The sequence below is a fragment of the Arvicanthis niloticus genome, chromosome 20, assembly GCF_011762505.2.
Source record: "Arvicanthis niloticus isolate mArvNil1 chromosome 20, mArvNil1.pat.X, whole genome shotgun sequence".
NCBI classification, from domain to species: domain Eukaryota; kingdom Metazoa; phylum Chordata; class Mammalia; order Rodentia; family Muridae; genus Arvicanthis; species Arvicanthis niloticus.
In genome coordinates, this window is record NC_047677.1 from 24,384,925 (window position 1) to 24,410,907 (window position 25,983).

General features: G+C 45.8%; 1 protein-coding gene across 1 annotated transcript in view; it reads left to right on the top strand.

The window, feature by feature from the left end:
- Positions 1-666: 666 nt before the first annotated feature.
- Positions 667-25,983, top strand: part of Sh3rf3 (SH3 domain containing ring finger 3) — a 310,035-nt gene continuing 284,718 nt past the window's right edge. The window contains exon 1 of the mRNA XM_034523766.2: positions 667-2,417. Coding sequence (XP_034379657.1) covers positions 1,866-2,417 — 552 coding nt within the window. The 5' untranslated portion in view covers positions 667-1,865. The remainder of the gene's footprint in view (positions 2,418-25,983) is intronic.

Below are 25,983 nucleotides of genomic sequence, written 5' to 3' on the forward strand. Positions count from 1 at the left end.
TCTGCTCCAGGAAGCTTCCAGAGATTAGTGGCCGATAGGAACTCAGGATAACTGGAATTGAAGTGCTAATTACTGCATTCAAATTATAACTGAATGAGGAGACCTCGTCACTCTTTTGATCATTTGACAAATATTTACTGAGCACCCAGTGTGGACGATACTACTTACTATACTATAAGGGACACATGGCTCTACTACCATGTGATCTTTATGCATTTGGGTTCTGTGGACACAAAAAACGACATCTAATTTAACAGCTTCATAATAATGAGACTCATTTTCCTTACATGTGTAATGAAGTTAAAGTAATTATTTCACAGGGTTGTTAAGAGCTTTAAAACAATGCAGGTATTACGTTGGCACTTAAGAATCAGCAAATTTTATTTTCTCCCTATAAAACGAGGAAAAGTGACACTCAGCTTCACAAACAACAGGGCGGCCCAGGCGGTAGGAGGGGCATCCACACCACTTTGGATGCTTGCCCTGGCATCTCCCAGTTGTGCATCATCCGCTGGACCTTTGCCTGTGCCGGGTTCGAGAGCGTTGGGAACACGAGGGGGCCACCAGGGGGCAGCACGCGGCAAGAAATCTTGTACGCCGACCGCAGCCCACCGCCAAACTTCCCTGCTGCTCCCGGTCCTCGTACGTACTTCCGTCGCTCTGACGCTCCCAGAAACCCGGGCATCGGGAAGGAGCGCAAATTCTCCCTCTCTGGAGCCTCACGAGGAATATCTGGAGCTGGGTTCATCAGAGCACACCAGAGCGGGCGCTGGAGTCTTTCACCGCGCCGCCAGGGGCGCGGCGCCCGGCCAGGGTGTGCTGGCGCGTGGGCGTCGGCGTCAGTCACACATCGGTGATTCTGGAGAGGGCAGTCGGCCTCCCGAAGGAGAGTAGTCGCGGCCCGGGCAGACCCCTACCCCACCATCTCCAGCTCCTTCCCCTCTCGCCCCAAGGGAGCACCTATACCCACAGCTGTCACTTGTGTGTGCTGGCAGGAGAGGTGACACAAGCAAGTGTGCTCCCTGGAGTCGTCCAGAAGGATGCCTGGGTGTCGGATACGTCCTCAGGCTGCTCTCCAGCGCTGGCGAAGAAAGCAGTCGGGATGATGCTCACAAACTTTCCTTCGCGGAGGCGTTGAGAAGAAACGTCCCTTCCTGAAGCTCGCGGAGAACCCAGAGTCTGGCATCCAGAGGGGACAGGGCCAAGCCTGCGTAGGGGAAGTTCTCCGGAGCCCGGGAGGTGGCCTAAAGGGAGAAGCCCCAAGGCAGGAGAGGTGTCCGCTTCCCAGCACCCCCGCTGTGACTGTGACCTCCGCGCCTCCCCACCGCGCCCCCCCCCTTCGCACACGTGCTGGCGGCCCAGGGACGAGGTCCAGCTGGGCTAGTTGAGCAAGGCGGCGGCGCCCTGGCAGCCCGAGGGCGCATGGAGGCGCCGAGGGGGGCGGTGCAGCTCTCCTGCGGCGCGGGGGAGCGCGCACGCCGCGCCCCGGTCTCCCCGGGGACCTGGCCGGCCTCTCCCTGCACTTCCCGCTGCTGGGCTCCGGGGCGCGGGCGGCGCGGCGGCGCAGGTGTAGCCCGCAGCGGCGGGGCGCGCGCGTAGGAGGGCTGCTGATTCCGCTCGGCTGGCTGGAGTTGCCTCGGGGCTTCGGAACTCCCGTGCCCGGCTCGCGGGCAGGCTCGGCGTGTCACTTTGCAAATCGTGGAGGCCAGCGCCTCGGGCAGTCAGCGCACGCCGCGGGGGAGGACCGAACCCTGTTTATTGACAGCGGCCGCCCGGGTTAGGCGCGAATGCCCGCTCTCCTCGGCGGGCTAGGCTCTCGCTGCTGGACTTAGGCGGCTCGCTGGGCCCGCGCGGGCGCCTCCCCCATGCTGCTTGGAGCGTCCTGGCTGTGCGCGTCCAAGGCGGCGGCCACCGCAGCTCGGGGTGAGGGCGAGGACAGGCAGGGTGAGCAGCAGAAGGGGGCTCAGGCGAGGGCTGAAGAGGATATGGACGAGTCATCGCTGCTGGATTTGCTGGAATGCTCCGTGTGCCTGGAGCGCCTGGACACCACGGCCAAGGTGTTGCCATGCCAGCACACCTTCTGCAGACGCTGTCTGGAGAGCATCGTGTGCTCGCGCCACGAGCTTCGCTGTCCGGAGTGCCGCATCCTGGTGGGCTGCGGTGTGGACGAGCTGCCGGCCAACATACTGCTAGTGCGCCTACTGGATGGCATCCGCCAGAGGCCCCGCACGGGCGCCAGCCCCGGGAGCAGCCCTCCCGCGCGCCCGGGCCCCGGTACGTTCCCAGCGCTCGCAGGCGGCGCTGCAGGGGCGACAGGCAGCCCTCCACGTTCTCCGGTCCTTCTCTCAGCGGCGGCAGGCAGCTCTACCTCCAGTTTGTGCGACGTGGCGACTAATAGGAGCGTGCCAGTGGCTAAGGTAAGAATGTACCCCAATGGCATGGCGCCACTGTGTGGGAATGTGTATGCTTGTGCGCACGTGGATGTGCGAGTAGTTGTGATTACAAGTAGAGGAGGCTAGCCAGCCGTGGCTCCGCCGTGGCCCACTCGTTTGTTTTATTCTTCTTTCACAACTTCTCTGTTTTCCAGTGACTCTGCTTAGCTGTCAGTTCTTACTTTACCAGTTCTTTGGCTACATCCCGTCACAGCATCCCCCCCAGACCTCCCTCCAATCCTTACTTCAACTTCTTGTGGGCACCTTGAGTCAGTTTCCAAGCACATGAGCACAGTGCTTACAGCTCCCAAGAACCTGTTCATATGTGAGGCAGAACCCATCCTCTCATTAGGTGGACATGCCATGTGTCCTGCCGCTCTCTACCATTCGTCCATCCATCGGTCCATCGGTCCGTCAATCCATCCATCCATCCATCCATCCATCCATCCATCCATCCATCCATCCATGTATCTTTGACTTTGGTCACCCTTCCAATTCCCCAGAAATATCCATCTTCTACCACACCTCCCCAGTCCTGCTCTTTAGTCTCAGGTCACCAATTGTAGACTTATCCCTGAGCTGAAGGAGTTAGCCTTCTCTTGCCGCTGGCTTAGCTGTGGAGGATGGGGAGAGGGCAGAGTTGGAAGACAGTGCCCGGAGAATGACAACTACAGCTGTCCCAGAAAGGACTTTACCTAGAGTCTGCAGAACACTTACATTGTCTTCTGCTTGGGCTTGGCATTTTTAGCCAAGCCTCGGCTGTGGGCTCTTAAACAGGGTTGCTTTCCCAGGTGGACAGTTGTTTTTAATTTTCGTTATTAGATTTTGCACGACTGCATTATATAGACTTCACTCCTGCTTTAGTTGGTGGATGTTTTGTGGATGGCTGAGTTTGAGTTTTCTGTGGATCAGGAAAAGAGGGTGGGTAAAGTTAGACAAGGAATATTCGTGCCTTCTTAGGATGGTCACTGAAGGATCAAATTTTAAATTTGGCTTTTAATTGTGATTAAATCCAGCTATATGCTCCATTAGAGGTTTGAAACTTTTCTTTCTTGCCCATGTTGCTTTTTAATCTAACATCAGAATTAAAGGTTTTTTATTTGCAAGATTTGTTGGTTGCTTTCTCCTGCTTCAGTAATTACATGACTTTTGGAACAGTGATTCTGGTGAGATGCTTGGGTCTTTTGACGACGGCTTACAGGTGAGGGTCCAGTTCACCTGGAGGAGTTGTAGTTGGCCTGGAGCTTACAGAAGCGTCTGGTAGAGGAAAAGGCACAGCCTCAGACTGCTCTGGGAACTAATGCTGTTCAGATCATTCTTTAGAACTTGTCTGCCCACAAGGTGGGAGCTTCTAGCATTAGTATTTGTTCTTGAGTATAAGGAATCAGTGTTTGGACTTGACCATTTTGAGACCCTGGTTGATTCTGTGTGGCCATGTACACCTCGGTTTAGGATGTCCGCACTTGGAGGGAGTTTGAGAACTTCTTTTCTTATTGTTGTGTCAGCCAGAGTGCAGGCTTTCCATCACAGCTGTCTCCAAAGGACCGAGTTCAGGTTCTGCGGAAAAGCCAGAATTCAGTCTAGTGTTATTTGATCATGTTCAGGAAGCAAAGTAGCAGAGGCAGAGTTGTAATATCTGCAGCTCTTGTTCACTGATTTTCAGTAGCCATTGGGTTTCTTCTTGGTCAGCCTGAAGCCTTCTGTGCTTTGCCACACCGCTCTGGCCACACTACCACTTTGAGGTGACGGCATTAGGTCCCGATGAGCAAGCAGTCTAGGGGACAGTGATGGATGTGACAGGAGGCAAGGACTGAAGCTACATGTTATGCAGGTGTGAGCCACCTGTAAGCTGAGAAGGCAGAGACGAGCTAAAAATCGCTTCCAAATGGGCTCTTGGTTCTCCAGTGTCACTAAATTGATTGTCCCTGTATTGATGGTTCCCAGTGAGGCTGAATTCTGGATATTGCTGCATGTTGTTTAATAAGCAGATCCCCATTCCATCATTTTAACAAACACCAACTATGACCTATAGGAACCGTAAATATATTCCGTTTCTCCTTTCTTGATTAGAAGCTTCTCAGATCTTTTGGGCTATAGGAGATATGTAAACTTTTAAGGTGTATAAATTACAGACAAATATCTATATAGCTTACCTGTGTTCTTAACTCAGTTACAGCTGAATCTGGGGACTGCTTCAGGTATTAAATGTATTGAGGGTTTTTTGTTTTGTTTTGTTTGTTTTGGGGGGGTTGGTTTGGTTTCATTTTGCAAGTCACAAAATACATCCATTTGAGCACGGTCTGGTCATGTTCAGCACACTTGGAGTCCCCAACCTGATAAGCAGGGCCTCTTAACTCTGTTCTCACATGAATGATTTGAGATGAGGCTTTAAAAAAATCAGTTACTGATGCTGCCCCTAGAAATTTTGCACCAGGTTAGGAGTGCCTGTTCCGTAGTTTGGGTCATCAGCCGCTTCATTTGCTGGTAATTTCTGTCTGTGTCGTTTCTTGCAGCGATGTTTAAGTCTGGCTTTGATGGTAACTATACAACTATTGACATTGCTTGTGCTGATTGTTACATAATTATGTAAGCTTTGTGAGGGCCCTCCTTTACATCCCAAACTATTGTCAACTGGGTTTTATTGGGGCAGTCTAAGAGTTACGTTGGGGCTGGGGAGGTAGCTTGGTGGCACAGTACATGTCTAGTATGCCAGAGACTCTGGATTCCACCCACAGCAATCCAAAAAAAACAATCAAACAGGCAGACAGACAGACAAGGACTCTGCCCGAAGGGTAGCATGTCTTCCAACTGAGTAACTGGAAGATTAGGTTTTTTAATATGAAGGATTTAATAACGACTTAAGTATGTGATGGTTCCTACTTAACAAGTGTTTTTATTTTTTCAATGTTCTTTGCCTCTATTTTGCATACTTATATTGTGCCAATCGGTCATCTTGGTCTCTGGTTATGGACCTGGCCTAAGGAAGTGGGAAAGAGTGCTGTTCTTGGCGTTCAGGAGGCCCTTCCGGGCACTGGCTGGTGTTTTTGCAGCACTCCATGAAGTATGAGGGTGAAGATATTTTCACAGACTAAAGGACTGTGGAAAGTTTGACAGTGCCCTTGATGACAGAAAAGCAGGCCCAGTAGCTAATTAGTTTGTTTATACCGTGTCTTCCCACCTGCCCTTCCCCTTCCTCCGTCCTGAGCTGGCACATACGTGTGGGCCTCATCCATGCTAGCCAGGTACCGCGCCATTGAGTTTCATCACAGGCCTGTGTTGTGTATCTTTTTGGTCTTGCTTAAAACGGGGTCTCATGAAGCCCAGATTGGCCTTGAATTAATTATGTATCTAAGCTTGATTTTGAACTCACCCTGTTGCCGTCTCTCACCTCCTGGGTGCACTTGGATTCTGAGAGAAGCCAGATAGCCCACAGGGTAGCAGACAGCTGGTGTCATTAGAGCTTTGTCCAGGGTAGAGGGTGGCCGAGGTGGATGAAGACACATTAACCTAATCCCCAGTCATCAAATGGAAAAGCTATGGTCTTCCTTTTTCATGCCACCAAGGTGTGGGCACAGTAGTCCTACCAATGGGTGGAATAGCCCACAGATTGATATGTAGATGTAACTGTGTCAGGCTGGGTCCTGAAACCACAGTCCTCTGCCAGTCTGTTTGGCTTAGCTGTTATGGTTTGGTCTTGGATGTAATAAGGACTTTGGAAGAAAAAGAGTCAGTCGTGAACGAATAGACATGTTTGGATTCTGAAAGGAGCCAGATACCCGATAGGGTATCAGACAGCCGGTGACCTGAGAGCTTTGCCTCAGAGCCAAGCCTGTCTGTTCAGGATTCGGTGAGGGTGAGAACAGTATTTCAGAGACAGCAATGTTTGCTGCTTTTTGATTCTACTGGTGGTTATTAGTGGATAATCTAAATTATCATTCCCTTCACACCTATTGTGCGCCATGCTTTACAGAATATTTCTATCTGTCTTTGTTTAAACGTTTTGAGACATAGTTTCACTATATGGTCCATACATACAAGCTTTGAACTCTTAATCTTTCTGCCTCAGCTTCCAGAGTTCTGGTGTTCTTAGGCATGTACCACTATGCGTGGGCTTTCTGTTCTTTACCACAGCTCTGTGAGGTAGCTAGTTAACTGAATACCGGCAATATGAACTTTGGGTTGGGTGTGTAACTGGCCTTGAGGTTAGAGGAATCTTCTTATTCCTCGACAGACTGGCTAACTGATGGACACTGTTCCAAACAGGAGTAGCCCTGACCAAGCTCTGACCATGTTATTTGGTTCACCCCACATCAAAGTAACAGATGCTCTTCAAGCTTAACGATGCTATTTTATAGATGTGGGAGGAGTCATAGAACATTGTGGTGGCAGGGATGTTCCCTTGTCTGTTAAGGTTTGCACATAGGTGACAGGTAGCTCTGTGCAGTGGTTTGACAGCTCAAGAGGAGTTGCAGGGGTCCAGCAGACCAGCCAGTCCTAAGCAGTCACACATATCCACCCTGCTTGGCAACTGTGTTGCTTTTACCTCCAGCCCCAAACTAGCTTTTGAGAAAGGCAATAGCTGCAGGTGGCACCTCAGCAGGACCACTGCTAGATACAGAGAATGGAAAGGCTCTCTAAGTGTGCAAAGTGTGGCTTGGTCACCTTTGTATACTTCCCTTTGCATCTTGGGACTGATGCTGCAGTGTGGCTGGGACCTCTCAATATCCTCTCCAGACCTGAAGCCCAGGACCTCCCCTAGGCCTTGTGGGAATCCTTACAGAAGGAGAAGGAGGGAAAGGGACTCTGTGGTACCTACCCCAGGGTGGCACAGAGGTCAGGAGCTTTAGTGCAATAGTTTTCATACTAGCTTCCTTACTCCCTTATGACCTGTCTGTGAGCAAATAGGTTTTTTCACATCACCAATGAGGTTTTCCCCCTGGGGACCCTGGAGGGATCTTGCTAGTGGGCCCATTGTATATGGGATACTAAGGGTGCATGTGGAGAACTATTTGTGCGTGTGGACAGGTGTGTGTGTATGTGTGTGATTGTGACTGTGTTTGTATATATGTGTATGAGTGTGTATCCATGTGTATATGTGTGTATATGTGTGTGTGAGTGTGTATACATGGTGTGTGTGTTGTCATACTTTGCCTTTAGATTCAAAGTCGTCCCATGTTACAGAGATTGGATCTTGGAGCATCAGTGAACACAGAAGCCCAATGGTTATCGGGGTGTGTTTCACGTTTTACACTGCTCCATCCAGGTCTTATGTCTCACCACAGACGGTGGCTCTGATCTTCATAAGTATCATTGAAGTTGAAGACTAGGGGCCCAATGGCAACCAGAAAAGCAAGGCTATCTTTGGTTTTAAGAAAGACCACAGGGGAGGACCATCTTGTTTAGTTGTGGATCAGCTGGCTGGTGGCCTCTGTTGAAAGCAAGCCTACTTCCTTGATCTGAGGGAATGGGGAAGCTCTGCAGTTGCCTGGGTCTCAGCCCCTCCTGTGGTGTGGCTGCACACGGTCGCTTCGAACATGGCAGAGTTGGCTCTCAGTTACCTGGTTGTTGCTGATGAGTATTTTAGTTCAGCCTGTATTTAGTCCCACCATTTACAGCCAGCACAGTCACATTCCAGGTACATTTTTTGAAATAAAATGTCAGCGAACACTTAGCTGGAAGAAAGTGTTCTTCATAGGTCCTCTTGAAGAAGACAAGGTCAGTTTTTATCTGGTTTGCTGTGCTTGGGAGATCTTCCAATTTGCAGAATGAGGAATGCATATGCCATGGGCATTGTATTGGAATTTTAATTAACCTTTAAAAATAGGCTGTCAGACTGAAGGTGTTGGCAGCAGTGAGTGACTTTGCACGTTGTGTTGCGAGCCCCTTTGCTCACTGAGAGAAGTTATTATATGGGAGTTTCTGAAAACCTTAATGTTATTTGGATTCTATTACAGTTGCTTTCTTTCTGCCTCACACCCCTCCCCTCTCTTTCCTCTTACCCTCTCTTGTCTCCCTTAGGTTTTTGAGACAGGGTTTCTTCATGTAGCCTTGACTGCCCTTGAACTTGAACTGTAGACCAGGCTGTCCTTGAACTCATAAGAGATCTACTTGCCTTGTCCCCAGTGCTGGAATTAAAGGCACACACCACCCCTGGCTCTGGTTGCTTTTTCTTTAAAGTTCACTTTGATAATCCGTGGCTCATGTATACTTAGAGATTGAACTATCTGGGGAGACCTTAAAGGGGCTACAGTTCATAGGACGCTTCTTCATTACACGTGTTTGCATCGCTCACGGATACACTGGTTATCTGTAAGCATGAACTTCTTCATGGAATGTATGTGGTCCCATGAGTTATATGTCTCATGTGAGCCAGGGTTTGCAACTCAGATCAATAGAAGTAGGAGGAGAGAATTTAAAATCATTGTCTCCCAAAGACAGATGCAGTGTGCTCAGAGAGTAGGAGATGGGTCCTCAGCAGTGCACAGAAGGAGAGAGGACCAGCTTCATCAATGCAACTGTGGTGTGCTAGGCCTTGCCTAATGTAGAGGGTGTCGAGGGTGGGCAGGGGGTGCCTGGGAGGAAACTGTCCTGGTGTTTATTTATTATTAGTTGTATTTATTTCCATTAAGTTACAACTTGGGGTCTTGCATAGCCAATAGTAGGCTGGATTTCTTGGTTTCTTCTGCAGCTTTGTTACAGAAAACATGCTTGTCAGAGGTGGGGCTTGTTCATTGCTGGTTCTTGCGTGGTCGGTCGCTCTCAATGTGCCATGTGATTAAGAGACAAAGGCCTTCCCACAGCAGCTAGAACAGTAGAGCTCAGGTGTGTCTAGCACGTTGCTTGAGGCATCCTTTGATTTGGAAATCATCTTTCAGCACCACCGCCATCATTAGTGGAATTCTCTGGATCTCTCCTTATGGATTTGAGCCACATTAACAAAGGCATGTTACATTTGTTTTACTGGGATGAACCCAAAAATACTGCAGAGAAGGAAGAAGGAAGAAGCTTTGGCATATGTCAGAGGATACCTAGAAGGTATAACGAATGTCATCAGACACAGTGCGCTTCAATGAAGAAGCTGCTTTTGCTTTCGAAATGGACCTTGGTGGATCCTCTGCAGGTTTGCTTGCCAATGATACTGTTGGATTTAAACATTCCAACATTCCTCCAACAATTGCTAACCATCAAGAAAAGCTCTTGGGAGGCCTTGAACAGCCACTTTGAAGGACACCTTATCTTCTCAAGGTCTTACCCACGTGGAATATCTATTCCCAATAAAAATATCTATTCAATGAAAAGTCACAGATATTTATTATGTAGAAAATTATTTTTAAAATGTGAAGGGATAAAGTGTGTGTGGGGGGGAGAAAAATGAAGGCTTAGAGGTTTTAAATGTCAAATAATTTCTGGTCTTGCTGTTGCTGGGACTGTAAGCTATTTTAAAACCTGTCATACTCTTTCTTTTGGTGCAAAGAGACAAGCAGAATTTGAGCACTGAGCTGGCTAGTTTGATGTCAACTTGACACGGGCTAGAGTCATATAAGAGGAGGGAACCTCAATTAAGAAAATGCCTCCATAAGTTCAGACTGTGGGCAAGCCTGTAGAGCATTTTCCTAATTAGTGATTGATCAGGCAGGGCCCAGCCCATTGTGGGTGGTTCCCTCCCTGGGCTGTTGGTCCTAGGTTTTATATGAAAGCAGACTGAGTAAGTCATGAGGAGCAAGGCACTCCTCCATGGCCTCTGCATCAGCTCCTGCCCCCAGGTTCCTGTCAGGGTCGAGTTCCTGATCTAATGTCCTTCGGTGATAGACTCAATGTGGAAGTATAAACCAAGTAAACCCCTTCCTTCCCAACTCGCTTTTGGTCATGGTGTTTCATCACAAAAAAATAGAAGCTCAGACTAAGACAAGTACTATCTGTCTGTTTGGCTATCTATCTATCTATCTATCTATCTATCTATCTATTGCATTAAATTGCATCTTTTATAGAAGGGTCAGGACACAGCCTCTGGGCATCCACTGATGCACTTGTGTTAGAACCTTGGCAGGCGTTTGGAGTTGTGTGAGTGGGAAGAGCCTAGGGCTGAAAGGTGACACCATCAGTGCTTAATGGATACAGATCTGCATTAGTGGTCAGGTAGGGCTGATTCCTACACATCACTGCTCCAAGGAAGTAGAATTGTTTATTGAGCAGAGGCACAGAGTTATGAGATACGAAGCTGTTTCCACAACACTCATTACAAGGCCCATGGAAGACTTGGATGAGCAGAAAGCTTCACACCTAAAGCTGTGGGTAGCCTCTTCACAGACTCTTGACCCTCCAGCACCATGGTCATTGCATCCTTTGGAAAGGTCACATATGTGTACATGCCTGGTGCGTGTGATTGATGAAATTTGGTATGCAAGGTTGGTTGTTCATGGCTGGCATACATAATCAGTGATGATGTTTGATATGCATGATTAATGCTCATGGCTGATGTGTGACATTGGTTGCTCCTGGTTGATAATCATGATTGTTTCGTGTGGTTAAGCCATATGATTGGTGGTCACGGTGGTTACTGAGTGTGTTTGTTGTATGTCCTTGATGCTTATGATTGATACACGTCGGTGTGCATGATCGAAACACATGGTTTCTGTGTGTGGTTATTATCTGTGGTTGATGCTTCTACTTGACCAACATGTTTGGTGCTCACGATTGGTATTTGTGCTTGGCACCTGCTTTGTGTGCATGGTCGTTACACGTGGGTGATGCTCTTGGTTGCTATTCAGGGTTGGGTGTACTCTGTGAGTCCTTGGAGTTGATACCTATGCTTGGCGTTCATGGTTGGTTCTCATGGCTGGTGTCTGTTGTGCCTCATGGTTAGTAAGTATACTTGTTACCTATAGTTGCACCCCACCCCAGCCCCGAGCTCCACAGTCACACTGACTCCTCACCATTTGTCTTTTGTGAACATTATTTGGCTTGCAGTGTCTGTGTATACCAATGTCCCTTTATTTTTTCCTTAAAGCTTCAGCAATATTTTTTCCCCTAAACTTAGATATCATAGGAAATGTTTGTTTTTCCACGTAAGATTAATAGTCTGATAAGTGTGCTTGGGGTTAGCTGTAATGGCTCCTTTACGTCCTCAAACTAATCCATGAACTGCTTTTGACAATCAGCACCAAAAAATGCCTTTATTGTTGTTAGTAGGCTTGTGGGCTGAGGCGCACTTCTTTGTGACCCTAAGCTGCCCTTCTGGGATTGTTATGAACTGGACCTAAAACATCTGTGATGGTCAGGTCCTTTGGTGACATCTGAATGTGTGTGGAGGCCAGTGCCATGGCAGAACATGCCTTCTGTGGCCAGATGCCAGCAGCTTCATCCAAGGGAAGGCGATGTCAGGAGTAGCCGTCAGGAGTGGCCCGGGTCTTCTTTACTTTCATTATTCTTCCCTCCAGGCATTTCTGACTCTGTTTTAAATTCCCCTGGTTGCTTGTAGTGCTCTTTCCTCATTTTCCCCTTCTGTGGGCTAAATGTTTTTCTGATCTTTAACTGCTTCTGTGGCTCTTTGAAGTTAGCGGCTTCTGGCTCCCGGGAGGGAGGGAGTGCTATCTAGTTAGTAATCCTGTTTTAACCCTCATTGGCCAGGCTTTCTCTACACAACAGTAAACTGAAGGAGGGGCAGAAGCCCTGTGTGACCTATGAACCCTGCCTGCCTGACTTCCCCAGTGCCAGCACAGGCACTGGGCGTAAGGATGACAGCTGAGACCACTAGGCTTCCTGCTGGTGGGTTCTTAATGGGGTGGACTGAGGCTTGAATTAGCCACATGTCTCTGTCATGAAGGCTAATGTGGATTTAGGGTCTGAACCCCAGGAAAGATGGGTAGAAGGGAGCTGAAGGAGTGTTCAGAGCAGCCACTGACGGTCATCTCCTGTCATGCCTGCTGAGTATGCAGGTGGCTCCCTGAACAAGCCCTTAGGTATGTGTAGCTGAGATCGTGTCTTCTCTCTAACCTCTACAAGTGTGTGTCTTTTGGCTGTGGTGTCTCTTCGCAGATGCTGCCATGTCTTCTGGAAGTACTTGAATCTCAGTTTTCTACTGGTTTCCCAGTAGCTGCTTGGACAGCCAAGTGGGGCTGGTGCCCACTGCTCCTCCTGTTTGGAACTGTAGTGCTCCCAGACCCCTCTGGGTGGACATCTGGTAGCTCTGAGGCCTGGTAAACTCTGCACTCCTGTGTCTTCGGCAGCCGTCCAATCTCCCTACGAACACCTTTCTATGTGTGGTCTTACATTTATTCTTAAAAATTTACATATAATCTAGAGAAATATCTTAGTGGGAGAGTAATTGCCTAACACGTTCAATACCCTGGGTTTGATCCAATCAATCTGGATCTCCCCGTCCCCCAAATAAAACATTCCCATGACTATTCTGTTCTATCCAGAGTGTGCTGGGCAGAATGGAATGTGGTTTCAGTACCACATTTATGGGTCTTTTTGGCCAGACTTGGAGTCAGCTGTGTCTCCCATGACTTCTCATAGCTGGCCCAGCCTAGTGGTACCCCATGAGCATTCTCTGCTGATGGCTGAGCCTGATTGGGGTCTTAGAGAGAGAACAGGGCTGCCTGCTGGGCTTTAAGGCTCTGTGTGATCAGGGAAGAAAGTGTGAGCCCCAGCTTCTGGTTCTCCAAGGGAGGAATGGCCTCCATGAAGCCCCTGCTGCCTGGGGCTCCTTTATGCAGTCACCTGCTGAACTTAGCCAAGAGGGTGTGGGCAGGTCTTTATTTTTGTTTTTGATTGATACATAGTAACTGTACCTATTTATAGGACAGATTGTCATGTTTTAGTATGTTGTGCACGAGGAAATAAAGGTAATTCGCATCTTTATCAACTGAAAATTCATCTCTTTGTGTTGAGAAGATTCACAAAACCTCTTCTAGCTAATTTGAAATGTAAAACACATCAACTGTCGTTATTCTACTCTGTCTGTAACTCCCCCTTCCCCCACTACCCATCCCCTCTCCGTCCTCCTTTCTCATCCCTGGAATCCAATAACCACCATTTGATTTTCAGCTTCTAGATCAGTATTTTTAGATAAGCTTAAATGTTGTTTGTATTTCCTTGCCTGGTTTATTTTATTTAGCATCGGGTCCTTTGGTTTTCTCCATCTTGTATCAGATGACAAGGTTATCTATCTATCTATCTATTTATCTATCTATCATCTATGTTTAATCTATGTATTTATGTATGTATCTGTCATCTATCATCTATGTATCTATCATTTATATATCTATTTACCAATCTATATATTTATGTATCTGTATATGAATCTCTATATATGCATATATGTATATATGTGTATATCTGTGTATATATCAATTTATGTATTTATGTATGTATCTATCTAGATATCTTAAGTATGTATCTATCTATATATCTATGTATTTCTCATCTATCATCTATGTATGTATGTATGAATCTGTGTATTTATGTATGTATCTATCTATATATCTATGTTTGTATCTATAATCTATCTATCTGTCCATCTATCTCTGTCATCATCTATCTACCTGTATCACATTTTCTCCAGCTGTTCATATATTGATGGATACCTAGGTTGATTCCACTTGCTGACTGCTATGAATGTGCCACTGTAAACACTGGAATATTCATGTCCCTTCTGCATACTGATTTCATGTCTTTTTGGTATATACTCATAAGCACTGCTGAGTTGTACACATGATAGTTCTATTTTCAGTTTTTTGGGAAACCTTCATTCTCTCTTCCTTGAGTGTCCAGCTTCTGAAGTCTGTGTGGGCTGAGGGAGGTCAGACATCAAAAGTGCTGGGGAATGATGACAGTCAGGTGAAAATTGGTTTTGTGGTGCTGGGGCTTTGTACATGCTGGGCAAGTGCTGCAACCACTGAGCTACATCCCAGGCCCCTTCACATTCCCTCCTCTTCCACGATCTGTGCTGGCCTGAAATTGTGTAGCTTAGGATGTCTGCCAACTCAGGCTCTCCCAAACTGGGATTACAGGAGCATTGATCATGTGCCCTAGTGAAGGCTTGCCAATGGGAACTGTCTCTACAATCCCTCTTCCTGGGCCCCACTTCCTCAGGGCAAGACCTGGGTCATGCAATCCACAGCAGTGAGGTAAACAGTCTGTTGTTCCCTTGCCTTTTTCCTCTGGTAGACATCTTGCCCTCAGGACCACTCTGGGGGTACAGTTGTTCTAACACCAGCAAGGGGTACATCAAGGTCAGCTGACCTCCCTCAGCCCAAGGCTGCCATAAGGGATCCAAATTAGGTTGGATTCTTGGAGAGTCAGGGCCTACACTGGAGAACCATATAGGAGCTGCATTTGCATTGTTTATTTTAAATAATTCTTCCTTCCCAAAATTATGGATAGCCCTCCCCACCTTCCTTCCCCGCTTTTCCCCTCTCCTCCCATCTCCTCTCCTTTCCTCTTCTTTCCTCTTCTCCCCTCCCTTCCCTCCTTCCCTCCCCTCCCCACCTCCTCTTTGTCCCTTTTCTGTCCATTTGTTCCTCTCCTCTCTCCCTGTTTTCATCTTCCTTGTCTCCTCCTTGTCTTTTCTTTGTTCTATTTACATTTTCTTTTTATTTATTATTATTTGTTGAGATTATAATATAATTGCATCCTTTTCTCTCTCCCTCTAAAGCCCCTTAAATACCATTCCTTGCTCTCTTTCAAATTCATGGCCTTCTTTTTCATATTCTTGTTATATACATATATTAGTGAGTGTTCTCTAGAGTAACGGAACTTATTGAATGACTCTCCCTATATGTGTAGAAATGGCTTATAGGCTGTAGTTGACAACAATGGCTGTCCACCAAGGGAAAGCCCAAGAATCCAGTAGTTCAGTCCACAAGGCTGGATTTCTTGGCTGGTCTTCAGTAGATGCTGAAATCCTGAAGAAAGCTATCGAATGGAGAGCAAGCAGGCAGAGAGAGCAACTTCCTTCTTCCATGTTCTTTATATAGGCTACCAGCAGAAGGTGTGGCCCAGATTAGGGGTTGTCTTCCCACCTCAAAGATATTCCCACCTCAGACGATTAAATAAATATCTCCCACAGGTGTGCCTGGCCAATTTTGGGTTTTAGGTAATTCTAGATGTAGTCAAGTTGACAACCAAGAACAAACATCACAGTATGTATATGCGTATATATTCTTAGTTATATAAAGACAACCTGCTCAGTCTACGTATTGCTTGTATGTATGTCTTCAGGGCTTCCCATTTGGTATTAGATAACCAACTGGTGTGTTCTTTCCTGAGGAAGACGATTGCTCTTCCTCTCAGGGAGTCTTAGTTGCCTGTAGTTCTCCTATGGTGAGGCCCTGCCCCCCAGCTCCTTTGTTGTGCATATTAACATGTCTATTGTTGTCCTTGTTCAGCCCGGGTTCAGTCTTTTTGTTCTCTCTCCCTTTTCTCCCTTCTTCTCCCATAACTTGCTCTTCCATTCTGTGCCCTCTACTGCCCACTCCTGCTATCAACCGCCCGCCTGTCAGTGTTCTGTAGTCAGAGTGTTTGGTTTTCACCATCTCCCAGGTCTCTTCCTTTCCAGAGCTTACTATCTCCACCTTATGGCCTTTCAGGCTTCTAACAAAGGCTTTCTGTCCAGATAGGTTTCTTTCCGTGTCTTAGAATATCCAGTTCCTCTCTACAGACCTAGAGTGAGTCTGTTTGCCCCCTAAGAGATGTAGTGGTTAGCTCCTTCCTGGAGGTTCTCAGAGGAAACAGAGGAGTGCTCATTTCCTGGGACGAGAGCCTTAGCACGATGCTGAGACATTTGCTGGAGGGAGGGAAGCACAAGGAAATGCCACTCCATGTGCTGGAGGTGCCCCGGGGACTTTGTACTCCTGATGGATGGTAACCTTTCTGTCACGAGGGTTGAATGAAGGATAGCCCTTGGATGGTCACACAAAGACATAATAGCTCTGTGTCTGTTACTTGCCGTCTGCCACCTGGTTAATAGAGGAGGAGTCAACACTTGGGTGAATTATTGTAGCACTAAATGGAATGCTAAACATAGTCCCATAAATGGTCCAAAAAAGATGCCTTGTCAATTATTCAAGAGGGCCACATCAAGGTCCCGTCGCTTGCTATTGATTACCACTGCTCTCAAAAAAGACTGATTTGTCTACTGTCCACTGAGTGACCTTAGAGTACATTTCTCTGCTTCTAGGTTTTATGGTACTTGGCTTAGTAAGATGTATTTCTCTTACAAGTATTTAGAAGCTAATGCGCACTTTTTAGGCAAAATTGGTTGGTTTTGTGTGTCAACTTGGTGCAAGCTGGAGTTATCAAAGACAAAGAAGCTTCAGTTGAGGAAATGTCTCCATGAGATCCAGCTGTAAGGCATTTTCTCAATTAGTGATGGAGCAGGGCGATTGTGGGTGGTGCCATCCCTGGGCTGGTAGTCCTGAGTTCTATAAGAAAGCAAGCTGAGCAAGACAGGGGAAGCAAGCCAGTAAGTAACATCCCTCCAAGGCCTCTGCATCAGCTCCTGCTTCCTGACCTGTTTGAGTTCCAGTCCTGACTTCCCTTGGTGATGAACAGCAATGTGGAAGTGTAAGCTGAATAAACCCTTTTCTCCTCAACTTGCTTCTTGGTCATGATGTTTGTGCAGGAATAGAAACCCTGACTAAGACAGAGGCTGACCTATTTACCATTCACTTTGTCACATATTAATATGTATGTACCTCTGCATATATGCATACATATTTACAAGTGTACTTAGGATTTTAATAAAGTTATTACTAAGTTACTTATACTTAGTAATTGGCTTGGCAGTTTACATCTTTGAACACAAGCTTTGGGAATAGATGCTTTCTGCTTATCTTTGGGTTTGCTTAAGATCACTCACTCAATCCTTTAAAATAGATTGTATGTAAGATAAATTGTTCTGGACGGGTTACTTTCTGAAAGCGTGGAATCTAAGCTACAGGAAGGGACCCTCTGGCTGGGTCATTTGCTGTGTCCTTATCAGCTTTTATGTATGTCTCCTTGTGTAATGGGAACTCTGTGTTGTTACTGAGGTTGAAGTACTAGCTCTTCTTCCTGCTTGCTCTAGGACCTGGAGATGCTGACCCTCCATATATCAGCTCCATCTCACCATACTACCTGTGTAAAGCTTGTAGTAGGCCCAGAGGGAATAGTGTACCTGGCTTGAGGTCACAGCTTCATCGGTCATGGTCATGTTAAGATCACTGTCAAGAGCCTATTGCAAGCCATCATAATGAGGGCTTCTTGATGGCACTTTCTGGCTTTCTGAGAAAACTGGCAAGACATGATAGCTCTAACTGTGTACCATTGCACGTGCAGGCTGCTGCCTCTCTGGAATGAGAGAAGGGTTGAGTAATTGACTCTGGGGAATATTGTTGCTGACTAGTGCCGTTTTGATGAGTAATAGACTCCATTAGATTACAATAAAATACTTGATTCCGTATAATTAAAAATGGCATTAGTCAGGCAAAAGCCCCAGCATTTAAAACTGTGAAAAGGATAATTTCAAAGTCTGCAAAGAACGTTCATGATTGAAGCAGCACGTACCCTGGAGTGTTTGAGTCTCCGAGTTATAAGACGTGGTCACAGGCAGCCTGGTAGGGCAGCTGCTGTTCATTTTAGTCCCAGATATTTGTAATGAGCAGCGATGGCAGTTAAAAATGTTTCTGATGAATCCACAGCTTGTAGAATAGTTCTGATGTGCAATTTTAACAGAAAAAGAAGTCCTATAATTTACTTTCTGTAGAGTAGGCAGAATCCAGAAGAACATTGGAATCTACTTCCCTGTTTGTATTTTCTGCTTCAGGTCCATGTTCCTTCCTCCCCTCTCTCATTTATTCATCATTCCTACCTTATTCAGGAGCATGGTTCCAGAGTCCTTCACGGGTCACACAGTACTGGAGGACGCTGGGGAAGGACAGGCTGTGTAAGCGTGCGGTGACCTATTTTTAGCACACTTTTCTAGTCAGACACTCGGGACGTTCTCTGCCCTCTTGGGATCTGATCTCCAGGAGATTCCAAGTCTCCACTCCTTGGCTTGGAGTTGAGAAGTCTTTGGTTTGGCTTGAGCTCCTCCGCTCTCTTTAATCAAGAGCCAAGTGTGTCTGGCACACAACTTCAGTTATTAATACGGTGCTATTAATATTCATATTGACAGTCATTTGCACTTCTAAACCACTTTCATCTCAAAGATCACCATAAATCTTATGAACCCTGGATGAATGACTTCTAATGTGGGCACAGGTCTCCAGCAGTACCTCCTCTTTGAAGGGAGTTCACTTGTTCAACTTACAAGTGTCAGGACAGCCAGCACGTTACAGGTCTCTTTAGGATGTGCTCCTTATCTGTGGTCTGCAGGTCCAGTGAGAGGGACACTTCACAAGTGCCTGTTCTGCCCTTCGAGTCAGGTATGGGTCTCTGTGGGTGTATTTGTTATTTTTCTATTTCTGTGATAAAACACAATGACAGAAGCAGTCTGCAGAAGGAAGGCCTACTATTTGGGCTTCTGATAGGTTCCAGAGGGTTAGGGTGTCCATAATGGTGAGATGGCATCACAGCTGGGTGCAGACATAGTCGCTGGAATGGGGAGCTGAGGATTCATATCTTGAGCTGCAAGCACCAAGCAGAGAGGGCACACTGGGAATGTCATGAAGCTTTTGAAAACCCAACCCCCCCTCCCCAATAATATACTTTCTCTAGCAAGCCATGCCTCTTAAACTTACCCAAGTAGCTGCACCAAATAGGGAGTAAGTATTCCAACATTGGAACCTTTGGGGACTGTTCCCATCCACACAACTGTCGTGCCAGGGTGACTTCAGAGGACAAGGTTTGACCAGGGCTGATGTTTTTCTTGGAATCTGGGGCTCTTTAGACATTGACAGAAATGGCAGAAAACAAAACAGAAACAAAACAGCAACAACAACAACAAAACCTGTTGAAGGATATTTGATAACTTTGTGAACCCAGAGATTGTATTGTTTACTAGACAAACCTGTTTCTAGCTGTGGTGTGGCTCAAGCCTTAGTACATACACTGTGAGCTCACACACACACGTGTGTGTGTGTGCACACACACACACATTTAATATCTCTGGCTGGAATACAGACACACCATTAGTATACCGATTTAATCCCAAACAAGGAAGGTTTGTTTGTAGAAGGAAGCACCTGCATTTAAAAGTGATGTCTAATTGAGTGGCAGACAAAGTGATGAGTCAGAGAAAGATTTGACAGAATAGGATATGCCCAACTCTCAGAAAGAGAGGAAGGAGGAGGCAGTTTTACTGGGACAGTTGTGTAGAGAGAGGTTGCAGAGAGAGAGAGAGAACAAGCCAGACACAGGTGACAAAAGGAGCCAGAGAATGAGAAGGAGCCAGAGATTAGAACAGACTGCCGAAATTAATCTCAGGCCAAGCAGAACAATTCAGTCAGAGGCCGAGAGAGAAGCCAGATTGAGTCAGTCAGTATGGAGATTAGTTTTGAGCCAGAAGAGCTGACTTGAACCAGCCCATCAGAGATCAGAAAGAGCTAGAAATGATGAGTGTATTCAGCAGTAATCTCAGAGGCTGAAAACATTCTAGGCCTAGATTAGATTGTATGGAGGCTGGAAGCTTTCAGGACTAGGTGTAGGTTAGCAGACTAGGGTAGAAAGCTTTGGAGATGATATTTATATCAGAAGAATTAAAAAAATACTCTAACAAAAACCTAAATGTAATGGAGATGTTTTACAATAGATTTAGTTTTTATGCTCTAATTGGACTTAAATTTAGATTTCAGAATAATAGGGAGTATATATATATATATATATATATATATATATATATATATATGAATGATATCAACTAGCCAACATGAAGCAAGTTAACAGAGGAAAGGCTTTTTTTTCTCTTCTTCTTGGCTTAGAGTTTGAGTAAATTCAATTCATCCTGTGGGGAAAGTGTGGAGACTAAAGCATGAGGCAGTTAGCTCATAGGTACCAAGCCAAGAAGTGAAGCTAGGCTATCAAACCTTAAAGCTTACTTCTGGGGATCTGTTTCTTCCAGTGAGGTCCTACTGCCTAGAGGTCCCTCACCCTTCCAAAACAGCAGCAGCAGTGGGACATTGAGCATCCAAATGCATCGAGTTCATGGTGGACATTTCACACTCAAACTTCAAAATTCTCTCCCTGACCCCCACAAGCACAGGGCTGTCTCACAATGCAAATATGCATCCATTCCAGCTCCAGAAATCCCCCATGGTCTTTGACAGTGCAAGTTGGGGATGGGGTTGGGTCAGCATTTAGTTCTGATTCCTCAGTGTGTGTGTGTGTGTGTGTGTGTGTGTTACTTCCTTATAGCCTGTCTGGGGAGAAATAGAAATATCTCCTGCTACCTTTTACCACACTGTAAATATAAAGTTAAAAAAAGATACATGCAAGAAGTGGGAGAAATTTGTAGACCCTCCCCCCTCTCTCCAGGAAGTGGGAGAAATTTATAGCCCCCCCCCCATGTGTGTGTGTGTGTATGTGTGTCCATAAAGAAACTGCTTACTTCATGGTATTGACTGAGGAAGGGACAGGGGAACTAAGGTTATAGATTCCCATGTCTAAAATACTGGTGAAGGTGATTGTCATCACACATATAATTTCTAACAATATGGCATTGCTGTATGAAAGCCGTTGGGGATATTGCTATGCTTAGGAAAGTGATCCCAAGTTTCTGTTTTTTTCTTGTTGTGTTTTTGATTTACAGTTTAAGGATCTGTATGGAAAACATGTTTAGTGATCCATGATCCCAGCATGCTTGAGCCTTTCTTGTCCAGACACTCTTCTGTACCATCTGGGGCTCCTCTTCCTCAGTTAGAACCAGCCCAGATGTCTGTAGAGCTCACTATTTGTGGCCATGGAGGCAGAGTAAAAGGGAAATTCTTTTCCTCCCTGGAAGTGTAGGCCTACATGTTTCCAAAACGTTTACAAAACCATAATGGTTTAACAGGTGTTCAAATAAACCATCTCTTGGTGGCTTGAATTCTGATAAGGTGGCATTAAAAGTATGTAAATAATTTGAAATTTTAGTATCTATATCGTAAATGGTAAAGAGAAACTAGTGACATTGATCTCAACAGTGTTACATTTAATGTTCTGAACCTCCATACTCATTATGTTTATATAAAACCACTATAAAATTAATAAGGTGTTTTGTTTCATCCTTTCTTCCTTGCTGTTTCTGAAGACTCTGATGGGCTTCCCACTTGCATACCTCCCTGTTTGACACTCCCCTTCTTGGCACTCAGTGATGACATCATGCTGGTTGGAGAGCTTGGCTCTGACAGATCAGACCATGTCACATGCCCTAAAACCGTTCTGATGAGAACCGCCTTCTGATGAGCCTGGCAGGCCACAGCGTACGCCTACAGGGTTTGTAGGCAGCAACACAAAGTTTCCTCTGATTTCTGAGCTGTCATCATGATAGAATCTGAAAATAACTGTGGGGAATTTTTAGTTTCAACTAAATGAAATAAGAGCCAAGAGGGCTTATAGAGCACACGCTGAGAAATGTGTCTGAACTCAGGGAGCGTAGTCTCCATACCCAACTGATTCTTTGAATCCTCTGTGGGGTTTGATTGTGCTGACAGATCTTGGCAGCCGACTTTTCCCCAGAACCTGCACGGGCACAGAGTCTAATTACGTTTTTCCTCCTGGCCCTTTCAAGAAGGGAACAAAATTTAGCCCCTAAATTCATAGAAAAGATACTTGTTGTCTTAGAAATAAGTAGTTACAAAGCCATCTCCAAGCTGTCCATTTTCTGAGGTGATGGTTGCTACCTATCATTATTGGGGATGGATGTTTCCCCAGGTCAGGCAGCTAGTGCCAACCTATGTATGACTTAAGTCTTTCCACGTTAGGTGTTACTGTTGTCTTTGTGGTTTTGGAGAAGGTGGGTGAGATGCCCTGCACTTTCCAAGGAACTTTTGTCATATCTGTCACATGATTTTGTTAAGTGAAATACATAGTGAATTTGACTAAATAATGGTGGGCCCAAGTTAAAAACAGGTATTCGATGGGTGGTGGTTGTGCACACCTTTGATCCCAGCACCTAGGAGGCAGAGACAGGCAGATCTTTGTGAGTTCAAGGCCAGCCTATTCTGCAGAGAAAGTTCCAGGATAGCCAGGGGCTACATAGAGAAAGCCTGTCTTGAGAACACACACACACACAACCAAAGACCCAACCCCCCAAAATAATAATCTCATTCTGTGGGGCTGGTGTTCTGTGGCATTGCAGAGGTCTGACCGAAGGCTAATTTACTGGAAACAAAAGAGCACTGGAAAGTTCAGTGTATGGAAACTATATTTTCGCCTTTGACTATTTACAGTGTAATAATATCAGATTTATGTTTGCAGTGACAGGGATTATTATACTCTTTCCACAACAATATTCAGTAAAGACATTAATTGATTATTAGAGATTCAATGAACAGAGTCCAGCTGCAGTGGATGTGACTGGGGAAGGATCCTGGAGCTGTCCCCTTCCAAGCTGTATCCCCACCTTTCCATGTAGTGATTCAGAGTGTGTCTCCCACATAGATGCCTCACAGTTGTCTTAGAACAAATACCACCCGTCAGACTTGAGGAGTGGTCCTCACCACTGTCCTCTTTTTTCTTAGACAGAGATTCTGAGCGTTCTGTTCAAGCATCAGTCTCTGGGTTGACACCCCCTAATAAAAGTGATGTTGAAGAAGCTGTAGCCAAATGACAGTCTGTAGAGACAAGACTGTGAGGATAAGCAGTGTGTGGAGCCTTTCCCCCTCTCCAGGGAGGAACACAGGAGCTGTGACAAATGTGGGTCAGAGGTAGAGTCTGAACCTCTGTGCTTGTCCTGAACCTGCTGGGGGCCGAGGCCAGAGGGATGCTTTCATTTTAGATCAAAGACATGAAGTCCTTGTCACACATCACAGAGAGAAATCCGAAGCTTTATTTCCCTCTTCACCCTCATGGTAAATTTTGAAATGGGAGTTATCATCAATTGAAGTTTGGAAAAGGTAATTATGCTGATGTCGTCCCAAATTTAGACAGATTCGTGGCATTAAAACACAAGTGATAAAGGTCTAAAAGGACATAAAATCTACTCCAGTTTGTCACAAAAATATTCAAGTCCAGAGTAGACGACATACTGGAAGATGACTGAGACTTACCTGCTCCTGAGATGGTACCAGCCATATATATGTCGGTACCTACGAATCGTAAGTATGTGTTAGCTTGTTGCAGAGCAGAGAAACCACCCAGATGGCTTTATTTCTAAGATATTTGGAATGGACCTTGTCTTGGTGGGACTGCCTTCTTCTTCTGTGTACTTTGTTATGAGCTGAATCCACACTGGTCTCTCTGAAGTTTCTACATCTCGATAAGTAGGCTTCTTCTCAACATGCTCTCATAGCGCCCACCCACTTGTTCCTCGGTGATCTGGGACATCTGGAAGCAGGACCATCTACTTCACTTGTAAGGCATGAAATGAAGGTTCAGGATTATAAAGAGGCTGGCAGTGTGGCTGTCTAGTGCTAAGCCATACTACGCACACTATCTCTCTCTATCTATCTATCTATCTATCTATCTATCTATCTATCTACACACATATATGTATATATACACATATATATACATATATGTATATATACATATATATATATACATACACACACACACACACACACACAGATATACACACACACTAGCCAATGTGACAGTGACTAATTGGTGAGCGTAAGACAGCAGACCTGAACATTTTAAGTTGATCACTCAAAGTCAGAACATTCAAGTTCTAGAGCATTTTGACTCCGAAATGAAGACCTTTAGATCTCCTGGGTTTAAATCTTCTAGAACATTTCTCTTGCCTTGGTTAGGGTTCAAAACATTGTCTCTGGGGTTTTGTAATGCATGCAGCCCTTTTAGTATCTTTTCTTCTTACTTGTGACAGATGGAACTGAATTTAAAAAGACACTGGAGACTTGAAGAAGAAATCTGTTCCCCCAGTTTTCTCTCTATAGGATGATACAGGGAACTTCTGGGACTAAGATGACTTGGGAAAGCTGCAGGGCAAGCATCTTACCCAGAACTGACCCTCTAACTTCTGTATTGAGAATCAGGTGTACTACTGGGTTGGAAGGGGACTGGCCTGGAAAAACATCCAAGATGACAGTTGGCTTACATTCGTCTGTGAGGAAGCCAAGACTTTATATTAGTATTGGCCATGTCTCATGGTTTGGAGCACAGTTGGAGAGGAACTTGAGTCTTGAATACTTGTGAGCACAATGTAACTGTCTCCTTGGAAGTCATATGTTGACTTCATGTGCTTCTTGATCTCTGCATGAAATCACAGGCAAACCAGTGAGATGATTCTTGTGGCCCCCACTTCTGAGTTAGGCATAAGTCTTGAGTGTTTAATTGATAGGAAGATGTTGAATAAATGAGGCCTGTGTAGCCGTCTGTATCCTGCACCTGTTCTTGGAGACAGCACAGCTTTCTGAGCTTCCTTTACTCTGTCCAGTAGGAATGTGATGGCCCAGAGGAACAGAGGGATGCTCCTGTCAGTGTTCCTGTCAGTCTCTATGTAGTACCCTTGGGGAGGGGAAGACTGGACAGTTTATATTTCAGACATCTCTGGTTGTCCAGGTGTGTAGGCAGTGTCTGTAAGAATTACTCTTCTTAGGACAGGGCCTCCACAAGAAGACCAACAGAACCAACTAACCTGGACCCTTGGGAGCCCCCAACTGACCTACCAACCAAAGAACAGGCATAGGCTGGACCTAGGCCCTCTGCAAATATGTAACAGATGTGCAGCTTGGTCTTCATGCAGGTCCCCAGACAACTGGAGCAGGGGCTGTTTCTGAATCTGTTGCCTGCTTGTGGTTCCTGTTCCCCTAAACGGGCAGCCTTCTCTGGCCTCAGTGGAAGAGGATGTGCCTAGGAGTGTGTGAGGGGACGATGATGGAAGAATGGGGGGAGGGATCTGTTGTGAGGGGGTACAGGGAGGAGGGGGGCTGATATTGAATAAATAAATTAATTAATTAAAAAAATTTACTCTTATCCTTAGGTGTGTTCTCAAAAGCCAGAAGGATGATTTTGTGGATGTTCATTTGAGAATCATGTTGTCTGGCAGAGATAAAAAATGGAGGCAGGGTGCCTGCTTATTTTTTTTTCTGTAAATTCTTTAGCTTTAATGTGACCCTGGAAAGACATAAGGGCAGGCCCCAGGAGGGTTGTTGGCTGGTGTGTGATGTGGCTTTTTCTTAGGAGCCTTACTGAGGAAGAGACGAAACTAAGGAACAGTTCAGTGTGTGTGTGTGTGTGTGTGTGTGTGTGTGTGTGTGTGTGTATGTGTGTATGTGTAGGGGTAGAGGCTGCAAGAACTTAGAGCAGCAGTTCTCAACCTATGAGTTACAATCCCTTTGGCAAACTTCTGTTTTCATAACTATTTATATTACGATTCATAACAGTAGCAAAGTTAGTTAGGAAGTAGCAACAAAAATAATTTTATGGTTAGGGCATCACCACAACCCGAGGAACTGTATTAAAGGGT